At 42.9% G+C, this 15611-nt stretch overlaps 1 protein-coding gene across 2 annotated transcripts in view; it reads right to left on the reverse strand.

The window, feature by feature from the left end:
* LOC136864501 (hemolymph lipopolysaccharide-binding protein) overlaps nucleotides 1-15611 on the reverse strand; it is a 70367-nt gene that overhangs the window by 32595 nt on the left and 22161 nt on the right. The window contains exon 2 of one of the 2 annotated variants that reach the window (XM_067141552.2): nucleotides 7197-7371. The exons of the other annotated variant lie outside the window; for it this stretch is intronic. Within the exon in view, the coding sequence (XP_066997653.2) occupies nucleotides 7197-7371 (175 nt within the window). The remainder of the gene's footprint in view (nucleotides 1-7196; nucleotides 7372-15611) is intronic. 2 annotated transcript variants of the gene reach the window in all.

Here is a 15611-nt window from a genome sequence, read left to right on the forward strand (position 1 = left end):
TAGCTGCTTCTCGATGCAGCTTAGGAAAATCTGCCTTAGAAAAATTCTCGTAGAATTTGAGCAAAGCCTTTGTATTGGAAAGTAGATCTTTTTGATTAACTTATCGCATAATTATTGTCTCGCGGATTAAGCATTTGGCTTTATCGTCACGACTGACAAAGAGATACGAAAGTTTCCCAGTTCGATTAAAATTGACTTTCGGAAGTCTTTGCTTTCTTTGAAATAGGTTGCTCCATCATTATGTTGTTGTCTTGCGCTTATCTATTTCACTGATAAACAAGCCGTCTATCACCGAACGCTTCGTCGCTCTCAGCGCACTACACCATCCGAGTCAAGCCGAGTTGAGCCGAGGCGGAACGATGCACAGTGCATGGAGTCTCTGCGCCTCGATATGCACGCGTGAGATTTTAAGCGTTTGAAAGGCCCTACCTTAGAGAGTCAGTATTGCATAATATAAGTCTCTTTGTTTTGCTCTGGTTATTATCCACATTACCCTTCTATTCAGTTCCATGCTTCACACAAAAGTATTCTGAAATTTTTGTTTGAAGTAAACAAATTTATTTTCTTAAGGAAGACCTTCCTTGCTTGAGCTAGTTTACATTTACATGTTTAATTGACTTTTATGTCCAAGTTCACATGTAAGATGTAAGTTATTATTGGAAGGCTTCATTCTTTACTTTAAACCATTCATAGTTATATGTTTGTAAACGAGTGGAGTGGCTGTGTATGATAATACGCTAACGGCTATGGAGCCAATCTCTGCATTCAGAAGATGAGTGGGTTCGAAGCCCACCATCCGCCATCCTTATAATGGTTTTCTGTTTCTTTACATGGCGTATCAAACCCGTCGACTTGTTCTCAGAAAGTCGGCTCTTTCCTGCTCAACGTGTTGTGTTATGAGGCCGTGAGAGTTCGGGAATTATCATTATTGTACATTATTATTGGTATACCGAGTGAGTTGGCCGTGCAGTTCAACCCCGACTGTCAACAGCCCTGAAGATGGTTTTCTATGGTTTCCCATTTTCCTGCATGTCTTCCATTCTTCTCCCACCATTCGTTATTCTGCTCCCCTACTAACAATATTTTTCTGTTTCCTCTAAACCTTTCAGATCTCACTTCTCTCCCGCAGGTAATAAGAATATTCTAAAAACAGTGGCGTATGCTGAGTCCAAGACGTGGGCTACCACTAGACTTAGGTTACCCCTTTTAGATTGTTGGTTTAGTGAATGTGAAGCCCTAAGCGTTCTGAGCTGCAGCCAGTAGCCAACGGATTTGCCTGCTGTGTTGTCAACGCTGCTTCACAAACTACTGTCCTGGTCTCTGCTACTGTCAATAATCAGCACCTGATCAGTGAAGATGATAGCCTAAGGTTTAGCAAATTAAAGTCCGGCGTTGTGGCTAAATGGATAGAATGCTTGCCTTTGCTACAATGGCCCCGGATCAATTCTCAGAATCAACCCCCTCATAATGTTAATTCCTTTCGCTTGGAGACTGGGTGTTTATGACGTCTTCGCCATTCATTTCGTCCTCATTAGGTCACTACCAAACCTATACAGATGCCATGCACTATTATCATCATCATCATCATTATTATTATTATTATTATTATTATTATTATAATTATTATAATAATAATAATAATTATTATTATTATTATTATTATTATTAAATACAAATTTTGAATTATACAACATTACCAGATGTCGTACGTATCGTTCACTGATTTATTAGCTTCCTCAGGAGATCAGTGGTGGTGTTCGACCCATGATCACGGGTTCGATTCCAACCAACGAAAGAGAACACTAAACCTGAAAGAATGCATTTCATTTTAGCAGATCTGCCTATAAAAAGGAAACTATATTACTGCTATAACAGCAGCCCTGCAGTGTCTTCCTACAAGGATGTAGAAGTAACGGAAGTAAAATATCAGCACTCTCTTATCTATGAGTATGAGATGAGTAAATATATACGATGAGGAACGCATGGCTGTTGGTTAGCAGTGGCGATCTGTTAGACCGAAGCCTAGCACAACTATTCCCTCGGTCCCCGTACCTATCGAGCATACATCAGCAAGCCGCGCGCGGTGGGTCCAGGGGAGAGGGGCGCAGAGCTAGGGCTGCGAGATCTGTCTCCGATGCCTTGCTCTCAAAAATACGTGCGTCGTATTTTCTCATTGGTTTGAAGTTTTGTAAATGGAACAATATGTCAGATGCTTGCATTGTAATGTGCTTTAGATTTCCATCGTTTCCATGGTTTTATTTTTTGCTATTTGCTTTACGTCGCACCGACACGACACAGATATGTCTTATGGCGACGATGGAATAGGAAAGGGCTAGGAAGTGGAAGGAAGCGGCCGTGACCTTAATTAAGGTGCAGCCCCGGCATTTGCCTGTGTGTGAAAATGGGAAACCACGGAAAACAATCTTTACTGGATACTGGCCGCACTTAAGCGACTGCAGCTATCGAGCTCGGTCATTTGAGGTTTGGGCTTCACCGATAGCCTTGGTAGCCCTCAGCATACGCCACTGTCTAAAAATGAAATTTGACCTATACAGACATGTTTCATTGACAAGTTCACATGAAAGTTATTATTGTAAGGTTTCCTTGTTTACATCAAACCATTCATGGTTTGTAACCGAGCTCTACCTTAATTGAGGCCACAGCCACTTCCTTCCCATGCCTAGCCTTTCCTATCATCGCCATACGACATAAAGCAAATTGTAAAAAGGAAAATAATATCATTGGTATGTACTTCCTTTGGAAAACTTATGATTTCCTTCTATACTATACTAGTAAATTTACTGACACGTTAGAGAACCTTTTTCCACAGCATAATTTGAGTGCTCCAAGGATTTTTGAAATCCATATTAATTGAAGATAATTGAACAAATTTAACAGTTATTATTATTATTATTATTATTATTATTATTATTATTATTATTATTATTATTATGACACCGTCTGTTGTGTTCATTTCTTGTAGGTCTTCCTTTGTTTCTTCCAGCCAGTTTATCTTGGAATTCTGTAAGTTCATTATATTGAAAGTTCATTTGGTGAGTTTATTGCTGTATATCCTATAGGTATATCCATAGAATTGCAAGCATACTTTGGGTACAATATTCATGAATATGTCTGTCAGACTGTAGAGGTCTGTAATTCTCCTCGTGATCCAGATTCCATTTTCTCTCATGAGGCCATATATTTTCCTGGGAATTTTCTGTTTTTGCTTTTTAATTTTTGCAATTTTAGAATAACCTAAGGTTGTGGTTTCTGATGCATAGAGAGCATCTGCTAGGGCAACTGTTTTGAAGTGTTTCAGTTTTGCTTATGCGATATCACTCTTTGGCTGTAATAATTCCACGCTAGTCTGTATGCCTTCCGGAATTTGGTGACTCGTTTTGTGTTGGCCCACCTGTGCCATCCTGATGGTTGAACAATTTTACCGAGGTATTTAAAGAAGGACACCTGTGAGATCATCCTGTATTTCATTTCTAGTTGGGATTTTGTGATATTTTGACATTGATAACTGTGTCTACAACTAAGCTAAACACATGGGGGAGAGGTCATCTCATTGTCGGATGCCCATGTGTACGGTACTTCGAAATACTCAGCTATTTTTCCAAGGAATTTCACTTTTGCCGTGTTCGTGTGGGTCTGATGGATCAGTTCTCTGGTCTTCCTGTCCAGTTCTAGTACTTCTGTCATGTTGAACAAGGTCTGTCTGTCCACAGAGTCGTATGCTTTCTTCAAGTCCATGAAAAATGACAATAATTTTATTGCGTCTGTGGATCTTTAATATCGTCTTCAGGTTCCATATCTCTATGACACACTATAGACCTTCCCTGAAACCCCCTTTGTACTCGCTGATCATATGGTCAACCTGTTGTTCTAGCCAAATCAGGAGGGATGTTAAGAGACCATTAGTAGTTTAAGATAGGCCTGTGTTCTTCTACGGATTCATCTTGTCACCCTTCTTATGTAATGGATATATTAATGCGCACTTTCAGTCCTATGGAATTGTTTTGGTTTCCGATAAGTGTGTGTATTTTTCAGGCAAGGTCATTCCCTCCTAGTTTCCACATCTCTGCGGTGATGCCATCCACTCCGTGTGCTTTGTTTTTTTAAGCGATCGGATGATCTTTGCTGTTTTCTGTAGTGTCGGGGTCGTGAATAAGAGTTTGGTGTAGGATTTTTCAAAGTGTAGTTTTTCTTTTCATGGATCACAGTTGAGTACGTCTTGGAAGCAGTCAGCTAGGATCATGCAGTTTTCTTTAGAGTTTGTCTCTAAGAAACCTGGTAGATTCTCATTGAAGGTCTTGCAGAAATTCCTCATGTTGTTCTTGAGGAAATCCTTTTCTGTTTTAATGAATCTCCTTTTGTCGTAGGCATGTTTTTCCTTATGGATTACTTTTTAAGTCAGTATTTAGATCATTAGGAAGGTCTCCCATCTTTTGGTCAGTTTGTGTCTGTTGCAGTGTGTCCACGCATTGGTTCTGTCTTCGATGGCTTTATCACATGCCAGGTTCCACGATTTGTGTTTACGTGTCGTTGGGGCTGTCCTAACATCAGTGCTACTGTTTGGAGTATGTTTTGCAAGCCTGGCCATTTATTGGGGATTTGAACTCGTATGTCTTGTTGAAAGGCAGCTGGAGTTCTATTTGAGCTATTTGGGGTCAACTCTCTGTAGTCTGTTAATTAGACCTGGATCTGTTAGGCTGGAATTTCACTTTGACTTGTGTTAGGTAGTGGTTCGAGTCAACAACTCCCTTATGCACTCTTCCTTTTGTTTCTTGCACGTGTTCTTTTTTAGAGACAGCAGCATGGTCGATCTGGAATTCCCCTAGTGATGGATGAGGTGATTTCCACGCTTTCTTCTTGTTTGAGGGGTCTGGTGAAGTATATACAGATGAGTCTCAGATTGAAGGCTTTGCTGACGTCTATTAGGTGTTCTCCATTTTTGTTTGTTCTCCCGTGAGCTAGGTGATGTCCTATGACCCATCTTTATTTTATGTCTGTGCCAACCTGAGTGTTAAGTCACCTATTAAGATTTTCACATTATCTTCAGGGATTTTGCTGGTGGTTTCTCTTGGAGTTCCCAGAAGTCTTCCACTTCCTGCATGTGTTTTATTGTCACTTTTTACTGGAGCATGGGCATCAGTCAAAGTGTGTGCATTATTGTTTGATTTCACAGTGAGTATTGATATTCTTTCAGATGGAGATGTAAAGTCAAGTACTGAGTTTGGAATAGTTTTCCTTATGGGAAAGGCTGCCCCGCATTGTGATAGTTTACCTGTAATTCTTTGAGCCAAGGTGGTTTCCGTCTTGGAAAAGTGTTTCCTGTAGTGCAGCATTTGGATGTTGAATTTTTTTGGGCTGTCAGTGAGTTTGCCTGTATTTAATACGGTGTTTATGTTGATTGTACCTATGAAGTTCTTTTTCTTGGGGTGAAGAAATTTTGAGAAGCTCCGATTCTTCTCTGCATAATGTTCCTTATCCCCCAGAATCCGATGATTGAAAGAGACTGGACTATGGGGGTCTGGGGCCCGGGGTAGCTGTTTGATAGTGTATGTTCCATCATGCCAGTTTTGAGAGTTGAAATTGCATTATGGGTTTGGTCACAGAAGTATGATCACATGATTAAAACTCTCTTGTTGAAACTGAGAGGTGCCTCTTGGCATTCTATGGCTGACATCTCTTTTTGCTATTTGTTTTACGTCGCACGGACACAGATAGGTCTTATGGCGACGATGGGAGAGGAAAGGCCTAGGAATGGGAAGGAAGCGGCCGTGGCCTTAATTAAGGTACAGCCCCAGCATTTTCTTAGTTTGAAAATGGGAAACCACGGAAAACCATCTTCAGGGCTGCCGACAGTGGGGTTCGAACTCACTATCTCCCAGATGCGAGCTCACAGCTGCGCGACATCTCGTTTTTACCTGACTCAGTGTGTAGTCAACCAACCCACCTCCTTTATCCAGGCTTGGGACCAGCACGAGCAACCACTAAGCTACTCAATCCGCTGGCTATATTATTATTATTATTATTATTATTATTATTCATGGTCTAAACCAATCACTTGGGGTCAGCACTATGTAGATGAAAATCCACAGTCTGTTTCCAGTCATTCGACCGGATCAGGAGTGGAATGAATGAAGCCCCACCTAGCGGCGAGGATAGGAATTGTGCCGGCTGCCGAAGCCTGTCGCACTCCTCCGGGGAAATGATTAATGAATGACAGATGAAATGAAATGATATTGGGGAGTGTTGCTGGAATGAAATATGACAGAGAAAACCGGAGTACCCGGAGAAAAACCTGTCCTGCCTCCGCTTTGTCCAGCACTAATCTCACATGGAGTGACCAGGATTTTAACCACGGAACCCAGCGGTGAGAGGCCGGTGCACTGCCGCCTGAGCCACGGAGGCTCTTGGGGTCAGCACTATATGTTGATTAAACCCAGCTTCATGGTCAGATGCCTTTCCTGATGCCAACTCTATGTGGGAGGATAGCTGCCCAGTTATACTTCCTCTTAAAATAATACTCACAACCACTACCACTCAACCCTGTATGGATTGATGTATTCACTATTGCTTGTTTCCGTGGTGGTTGATAGTATGATTTATTGTGTGTGGTTGAATGAGATGTGTATTGAGATGAACAGAAGTACCCAGTCCCTGAGCTTGAGGAAATAATCAGAGGTGGTTAAAACTCCAGCCCGGTTGGGAATTGAACCCGGGTGCTTTGAACCAAAGACCACTACGCTGACCATCCAGCCAAGGACTGTACGGTTACATTTACGCTCTGTTGCATGGCAACTTAATATGTGTAATAAAGTGTTTTTCTTCTCTACGGAAAACTCCACAGAATACTACACAGAATATTTTTTGTTTTGCTTCAGGAGAGGCTCTTTCCTCCTCCTTAAGAAATTCTTGTCAAAGTCTCCCAACATATAAGAATGATAAAATTTATATTATATTTTATGAACCTAAAAAAACACAAACGGTTTTGAATAAATAAATGCCACTGAGCAGGAAATGAAGTCTTCAGTTTAACATGATCAATCTGACAGTCCTTTCCTTCAGTTCTTCAGTTTTATTTATGATACTTATGAGTCTTGTTTAATAATCAATCTATGATTCATCTACACAAGGAACGAGATGGTACATACATTTCTCTATAATACATCTATTAATTATTGTACCTTTCGTCATCTTGGGAACAGAAGACTCAATTGTAGTGTTCTCGGCAGTGTTGTTACTTGTAGTTACAAAGGAGACGTTGAGTGCCACGATCTTTCTGTCCTCACATTGCTCTGTCCAGTGCTCTACAAACAGGCCTGCATCATCTCCTGCCGGGACATTACCGCGCAGATCCACCTGGAACATACAGATAGACTTCAGTCTTCACTCTCCTGTGTTAAGTACTTAATCAGGTTCCCTTCGTCTTGGATAGTTACATCACCACACAAATCCACCTATAATGAGTAGACAGGCTTCAGTCTTTATTTTACTCTGTTTTATATTCCACAAACATACTCCATTTGACCATCATATAGGTCCACCTGGAACATACATAGAGACTTCAATCTTCACTTTACTCGATTCAGTGTTCTTCAAAGATGTCAAACATCATCGCCGATGAGAACATTACCGCTTTCTTCCCCTGGAGGAACAGATAGGCTCTATCCATTGCTTCATAAACATTGCCCCATCATCTGCTACGACAGGAACATTACCGCTTACTTCACCTGGAGCGACAGACAGGTTTCAATATTCATTCTGCTCTATCCACTGCTTCATAAAAAGGGGCCTATAATCTCCGACAGGAACATTTTCACTTACTTCACATGTAGCAGTTCAGTCTTCATTCTGCTCTGGCCACTGCTTCTCGCCTGGAACAGAAAGAGAGGCTTCAATCTTCACTTTGCCCAGTCCTGTGGTTTGCAAAGGCTCCCATCACCTCTGACAGGAATATTACCGCTTACTTCCTCCAAGAGTGGATTGTTAGGCTTCACTTTTCATTCCATTCAGTCCATTGCTTCTCAAACATACTCCAATCGTCTCCAAGAAAATATTACCTACAGCAGAGGAATGCCTGGAACAGACAAAGAAGCTTCAGTCTTCACTTTGTTCAGTCCAGTGTCCCTCAACCAAGTTCATGTCACTCCGACAGGAACATTACCGCAGAGGACCACCTGGAACAGACAAAGATGTTTCAGTCTTCACTTTGCTCAGCCCGATGCTTCTCAACTAGGCCTCCATCACCTCCAACAAGAACATTGTCACACAGGTCCATCTGGAATGGAAGACAAGTGTCAATTTTCCTGCTCTTCAGGGTAGTACTCTAATTCGTATCATCATGGACAGGAACGTTACTTGTTTATCAACCTGGAATAGGCAGATGAGTTGCTCACGTTGTTTAGTCTAGTGCACCACAAAGTCTCTGTTTGAAACATCACTGTGCAAACCCATCAGCATATTTATGCGCAAACAGTTGTAAGGATTCTCTTACTTGTTTCGTTAATATGCAACACAACAATATTTTGACATTGGAAGGACTGGCTATTGGATCGGTGAGGTCACCAGGATATGTTTGTACAAAATTGTTAGGCTTCTCTTACTTGTTTTGTTAATTTGTAACATAATGATAACTTATTTGGACATTAGAGTGAACATCTACTAGACTGCTTACACCCTATCACTCATTAGTAATTTTCAGAAGTGTGTTTCAATAGCCTTTACAGTACTTACAGTGATCTATGACTGACAAAACAACAGGTATCCAACCTGCAGGTACTGGGGTACACCAGGATGACACCAGGATTACTCACTTGCTTGGATTCCATGACCAGGTTTGTTGATGTACAGTAAGTAGTAATGTACTGGCCTTTGGTCCAGGGGCCGGGCTGAGTAACTCAGACAGTAAAGCGCTGGCCTTCTGATCCGAACTTGTCAGGTTTGATCCGGGCTTAGTTCGGTGGTATTTGAGGTGCTAAAATATATCAGCCTTGTGTCGCTAGATTTACTTGCACATTAAAGGACTGGGACGATGACCTTCGATGTTAGGCCCCTTAAAACAACAAGCATCATCATCAGCACATTAAAGGACTCCTGTGAGACAAAATTCCTGCACCACGACGTCTCCAAAACCGTAAAGGTAGTAGTAGTGGGACGTAAAATCAATATTATAATGACAAAGTCATTACAGTATTTATAAAACGAGTACTACATTGAAAGTGTATTGTACCCGTTCAAATGGTGCTTTATTGGATTTTGGGAAATTGGTAAAATTTTGTAATGAAATATTGGTTTATGAGCGAGCGAGCATCGGCTGATTACCGTGCCGTTCCGCTGCGGGCGAGTGAGAACTGGGTCAGCAGGCCGATGAAGGTCGCCACGTCACGAGGTTACGTCACTTAGCGCGCCGATAGCCAAGAGGGGAGCGACATTCCAAAGAAATCAACTCAAGTTTGAAGGACGAATCACGTTGCAGGATTGTCGACAGCCAATGAAAATCAATGAAGGTGTTGGATGGTCGGAGGATCTTTCTAGTAGTGATGTGCTTGAGCCCGGCTCGAGCTGCTCGAACAGATGACGTCAGAGCTCGAGCCTGTTCGAGCTTTGCTCGAGCTTTTGCGCGCGCCGCAACCTAGCGCCTTGCTGTTACTAACACCCAACGAACTTGAGAAGGATATGTAAGAGTATTTATGCTGGACAGTACCGGTTCGTCCTCTCTACTGTTACTTCCGTGTATTTTGTACATAATATAATTTCGACCCATACCTATATATTGGACCGCCTCTGTGGTGTAGTGGTTAGCGTGTTTAGCTGCCACCCCCGGAGGCCCGGGTTCGATTCCCGGCTCTGCCACGAAATTTGAAAAGTGGTACGAGGGCTGGAACGGGGTCCACTCAGCCTCGGGAGGTCAACTGAGTAGAGGTGGGTTCGATTCCCACCTCAGCCATCCTGGAAGTGGTTTTCCGTGGTTTCCCACTTCTCCTCCAGGCGAATGCCGGGATGGTACCTAACTTAAGGCCACGGCCGCTTCCTTCCCACTTCCTTGCCTATCCCATCCGATCTTCCCATCCCTCCACAAGGCCCCTGTTCAGCATAGCAGGTGAGGCCGCCTGGGCGAATTACTGGTCATACTCCCCAGTTGTATCCCCCGACCAAGAGTCTGACGCTCCAGGACACTGCCCTTGAGGCGGTAGAGGTGGGATCCCTCGCTAAGTCCGAGGGAAAAACCGAACCTGGAGGGTAAACAGATGATGATGATGATGATGATCTATATATTGGAGACAATCAAAATTTGTGTTTGTGCGATGATTCGTTACACATGCCTCCATCCGAATAAACCAATTCTCTACTAAAATGTGTTGTTTGGGCCGTATAAAGACAGAAAAAGGAAACCATTCACGTGTCGTAATAGTTACATATTTAAATGGTTACAAGACTAAAAATGTATATTTTACCTGCAGTTGTTGTTGACACGTTTCTCGCTCGGGTAGATTAAATTTGCCTAGTTCCTTCATTACATTCATTTCATTACAAATTTGTTATTCTTGATAATAGTACCACACTAACCAACATATGGCTCAATGGTAAGCGTATTAGCCTTTGGTTACAGGGGTCCCGGGTTCGATACCCGGTAGGATCCGGATTTTTAAAACCATAAGATGATGTCTTGTTTTATTTGTTCCAGATGGGCTCGAAAACTACTGAACCGATTGACCTGAATTATTGTAAATGATACAGCTTGAAATCGCGAGTCACGTTTGAGTTTCATATAGCCTATATTTCACGCAATCAGACAGTAACATTGCTGCATCATAATAATTATACATGTATTTGTGTATACGATTGATGAGATGTCAATCCTTTCTTACTCAAAGTCTTCTATACGAGCAACAAGGGTAATACTCTCCCAAGGAGTGGATTCAAACCCCCCAACATTGAGGACAGAAGGAGAAACTCGCCTGAAGCGCTGCCAGCTGTCTTAGCCGCCCCGATACGCGCGCGAGGTTCAAGCCTGTTCGAAGCAAGTTCGAGCAGTCACGTGACCGAAGGCGGAGTCTAACTCGGGCTACAGCTATAGTAATAGCCACGTAACGAAATACCCCAGAAAGTAAATATCGCCGCCCGATGCTCTTCTTTTCTCTATTTTGTAATGGCTGATCACTGCTGCCAACCTGCCTGGTTACATATTAAAATCACCAGACATAACCAAACAAACTAACCTCAATGTAAACACCGATAATAAATGTTTCCCTACCCTAGTAAATGATAAAAGTTAAGATGAAATAAATCAAGATATTCATAATTAAGTCGGTTTCCACGCTCAATGAGAAATTTAGGAAATAAACACCCTTTCTCACTCAAATTAATGTTACATATATCTGTCTTTATTTTGATATGCAGTAGGCGTACTATAACCATATTCTTGAAAATAGGGGCGTGTTAAACGATGCAATTTGTTTAATAAGTCTTTGCAGTGTGATTTTCGAAAGTCCAATGACTTCCCTTTCTTTTGCGCGAACATTTCCTTCTCTCTTCAATACCGGTAACCCGTAGCCTAAGGAGAGAGATTGGGCATATTTTCAGCCTGCAGGCTGGTTATATCTTCACGGTTATCAGGAAACATATAGGAATACTAATGTGCCAAGCTACGTGAACGGAAATTAGGTCAGCTTCAAGCTCACTGCAGAATTGAATATTAGTTCTACTATCTACTTCTATCGTTTTCACATACACCGAGGTGCCAGTATTTCGTCCCGCAAGAGTTCTTTATGTACCAGTAGATCTAGACATGAGGCTGGAGTATTTGAGCACTTTCAAATACCGCCGAACTCGAATCCGCCAACATGAGCTAGTCATACATTCTCTCCTTCACTCGCTTAAAATAATGTTAAACATTTCCTGCCTTTTATTCTGATTCTGATGTATGCATTACTATAACTGCATTCTTAAAGAAAGGGGGGAGGGAATATAGATTGAATAATTCATTGCGGTTTCTGCAAGTTCAAGGACTTACCACATAAGACATATGTCCTTCCTTTTAATAATAATGCTAACAGCTTTACATCCCACTAAGAACTTTTACGGTTTTCGGCATTTGGCATTTTAAACATATTTTCAGCTTACAAGTTGGTGTATCTCAAGCTTACAACATTACCAGATTTTTACATATATATTGGCTTAAATCACATGAAGACAGGTTGTGATGCAAGAATTGGATAGGAAAGAGGGCTAGGATTTAAGATGTAAATATAGTGATGGGCAAACGATACCCGTGTTCGAGCGGGATCGAGCCGACTCGATACGCGCCGAGGTTCGAGCTCAAATACGTCAACCTCTTGTCGGTAGATTTATTGGCACGCAAAGAACTCCTGCGGAACTAACTTCCGGCACCTTGGCGTGTCCGAAAACGGTAAAAGTTGTTAGTGGGACATAAAGCCAATAAAATTATTATTCTTTCTTGGCCCTTATATTTTTCTAGCCCGATTTCCCCAGCGCTTTAAAACGAGGATGTGAGGGGTGTTTATTTCCTGTTTGGGGCCATAACCATAGAAGTAAAGAACCCCATTGTTCGTTATTGGCTTTACGACCCACTAGCTACTTTTTCGGTTTTCGGCATCGTTTTCTTTAATTGCCCATCTTCTTCTTCGTCTTAATCTGCTTACCCTCCAGGGTCGGTTTTTCCCTCGGACTCAGCGAGGGATCCTACCTCCACCGCCTCAAGGGCAGTATCCTGGAGCTTCAGGCTCTGGGTCGGGGATACAACTGGGGAGAATGACCAGTACCTTGCCCACGCGGCCTTTCCTGTTATGCTGAACAAGGGCCCTGCGGGAGGATGGGAAGATTGGAAGGGATAGACAAGGAAGAGGGAAGGAAGCGGCCGTGCCCGTAGGTTGGGTACGATCACGGCAATAGCCTGGAGGAGAAGTGGGCAACCACGGAAAACCACTTCGAGGATGACTGAGGTGGGAATCCAACCCACCTCTACTCAGTTGACATCCAGAGGCTGCGTGGACCCCGTTCCAGCCCACGCACCACTTTTCAAATTTCATGGCAGAGCCGGGAATCGAACCCGGACCTCCGGGGGTGGCAGCTAATCACACTAACCACTCCACAACAGAGGCGGACTAATTGCCAATCAATTAATAAATTGATGGTTTCATAACGTAATGCTTACGCACGTAAAATCGGTATAAACTGTATACCTCAACAGTAAACTATGTAGACCCTGTCTAGGCGGACATTCTGAGCCTTTCGCCAGTCAAATGCGAGCGGGCGTCCACTGTGCTCTTCATGAAAAACAAAACGGAACCTATTAAGAATATTTTACCTGCATATGTCGACGTCGTTTACGTGGAGATGTCTCCCCCTCATTTGGAATGGTGTCATTCGACGAAGGACGAATATTATGAATTTTTAAGTATCTTATCATCGTCGATGTATTTTTACTATCGTTTTAATATTTTATCACATCGAGTGCATTTTACTCGTTTGTCTGGAAGCTCTTCAAAGTAGTCCCAAGTCCATGACCTTTTTCTACCGGCCATTGTCTGCTCTGTCTGAAGTAATAACAAATTCGTCTATTATAATAATGTATTTTCTTTCTTTCTTAATCTGCATACCCTCCACGGTCGGTTTTTCCCTCGAACTCAGCTAGGGATCCCACCTCTACCGCCTCAAGGGCAGTGTCCGGGAGCTTCAGACTCTGGGTCGGGGGATACAACTGGGGAGGATGAGCAGTACCTCGCCCAGGCGGCCTCACCTGCGTAGCCTTAAGTTAGGTACCATCCCGGCATTTGCCTGGAGAAGAAGTGGGAAACCACGGAAAACCACTTCCAGGATGGCTGAGGTGGGAATCGAACCCACCTCTACTCAGTTGACCTCCCGAGACTGAGTGGACCCTGTTCCAGCCCTCGTGCCACTTTTCAAATTTCGTGGCAGAGTCGGGAATCGAACCCGGGCCTCCGGGGGTGGCAGCTAATCACACTAACCACTACACCACAGAGGCGGACATAATAATGTATTATTGGGAGATAGTGGGTTCGAGCCCCACCGTCGGCAGCCCTGAAGATGGTTTTCCGTGGTTTCCCATTTTCACACCAGGCAAATGCTGGGGCTGTACCTTAATTAATGCTACGGCCGCTTCCTTCCCAGTCCTAGCCCTTTCCTGTCCCATCGTCGCCATAAGACCTATCTGTGTCGGTGCGACGTAAAGCCAATAGCAAATAAAATAATAATGTATTACTAATTATTAATGAGAAAATAATAGCTCGTAGCATACGAAAAACACGTTAACTATAGGTACTTGAAAGTAATGATTAACAACATTAAGCCTGCAAAACACGACAAAGTTATACAAAAACGTAATTCTAAAGAGCGGACAAAATGTAAAATGCAAAGGTACATATTAACGAAATAAATATTACCAATCTGTTGTTCGTACTGCCAGAAAGACTTAAACAAATGCTCTTTCCGTTCACTGAGAACGTTGTGTTCACCCCCCCCCCCCCACACACATAAATATACTGAGTGTACCTAGTAGTAATCTAATAGGACGAATTTTCCGTCCGCGCTCCGCTTAGTCGATGTGTGGTGTCGCCTGACAGTTCGAACAGGTTCGATACGGCATCGAGTCTACATAGCGTATCGGGCCGACTCCAGCCTGCTCGAACTTCCGTATCATTCGCCCATCACTACTTTCTAGAAAGAAGTCGAAGCCGAGTCTCTGGAAGAAAGTCGAACGGTGCAGTCTTTAGAAGAAAGTCGAACAGTTTTAGCCTCGAGAGAGAAGATGAAAGTTCGTATAGTTACAGGAAGGACAGCGAACAGTATTCTCCAGAAGAGTTAGCAAATAGTGGTATTAACTGTCTATTTCTTGTATTGCACGACGACTGTTATTAATGAGGGCTAATTCAACCTTTCGTAAACTCAACTCAGTATAGTGCGATATTATTACAGCCGCACATTTTCCCGGGTGGAACTTTCTAAACCACGGACAGTCAGTGCGCTCATGTCCGCCTCCGTAGCGTAACGGTTAGTGTTATTAGCTGCCGTCCTCGGGGGACCGGGTTCGATTCCCGGTACTGCCAGAAATTTAAAAATGGCAGGAGGGCTGGTATGTGGTTGAAATGGTACACGCAGCTCACCTCCAATGGGGGTGTGCTTGAAAAGAGCTGCACCACCTCGAGATGAGGACACGAGTTAGTATTTTAGTGCGCTCATTACGCCGAGTGTTGCGGCAGAAACTTGTAGAATGTTCCAGTAAGAACTACAAGGGAGGATGACCATCTAGAGAGAACATTCGAGAATAAACCTGGCCTATGAACACCGTTTTACCAGCAATATAATGTTCCGTCAGCTCAAAGATGTACTGTAGACTGGTAAATGTGCTCGAAATTCGAAGCTTTTGGTAGAACTGAACCTAAGTGTACATCATTGCGCCAGTTAAGTGCCGTAAGACAATTTAGTGATATACAGTAAGTGTGGATCCTATTTTTAATACACAATTTCAGTTTCAGCTGTCTCCGCGAAGACCAGCCGTCATCATGGAGCGAACCAGAAGGAAATCCTGGAATTGTCTGAAACATTGCTGGAGTGATGCA

Source organism: Anabrus simplex, chromosome 2, assembly GCF_040414725.1.
Source record: "Anabrus simplex isolate iqAnaSimp1 chromosome 2, ASM4041472v1, whole genome shotgun sequence".
In the NCBI taxonomy this organism is placed as follows: domain Eukaryota; kingdom Metazoa; phylum Arthropoda; class Insecta; order Orthoptera; family Tettigoniidae; genus Anabrus; species Anabrus simplex.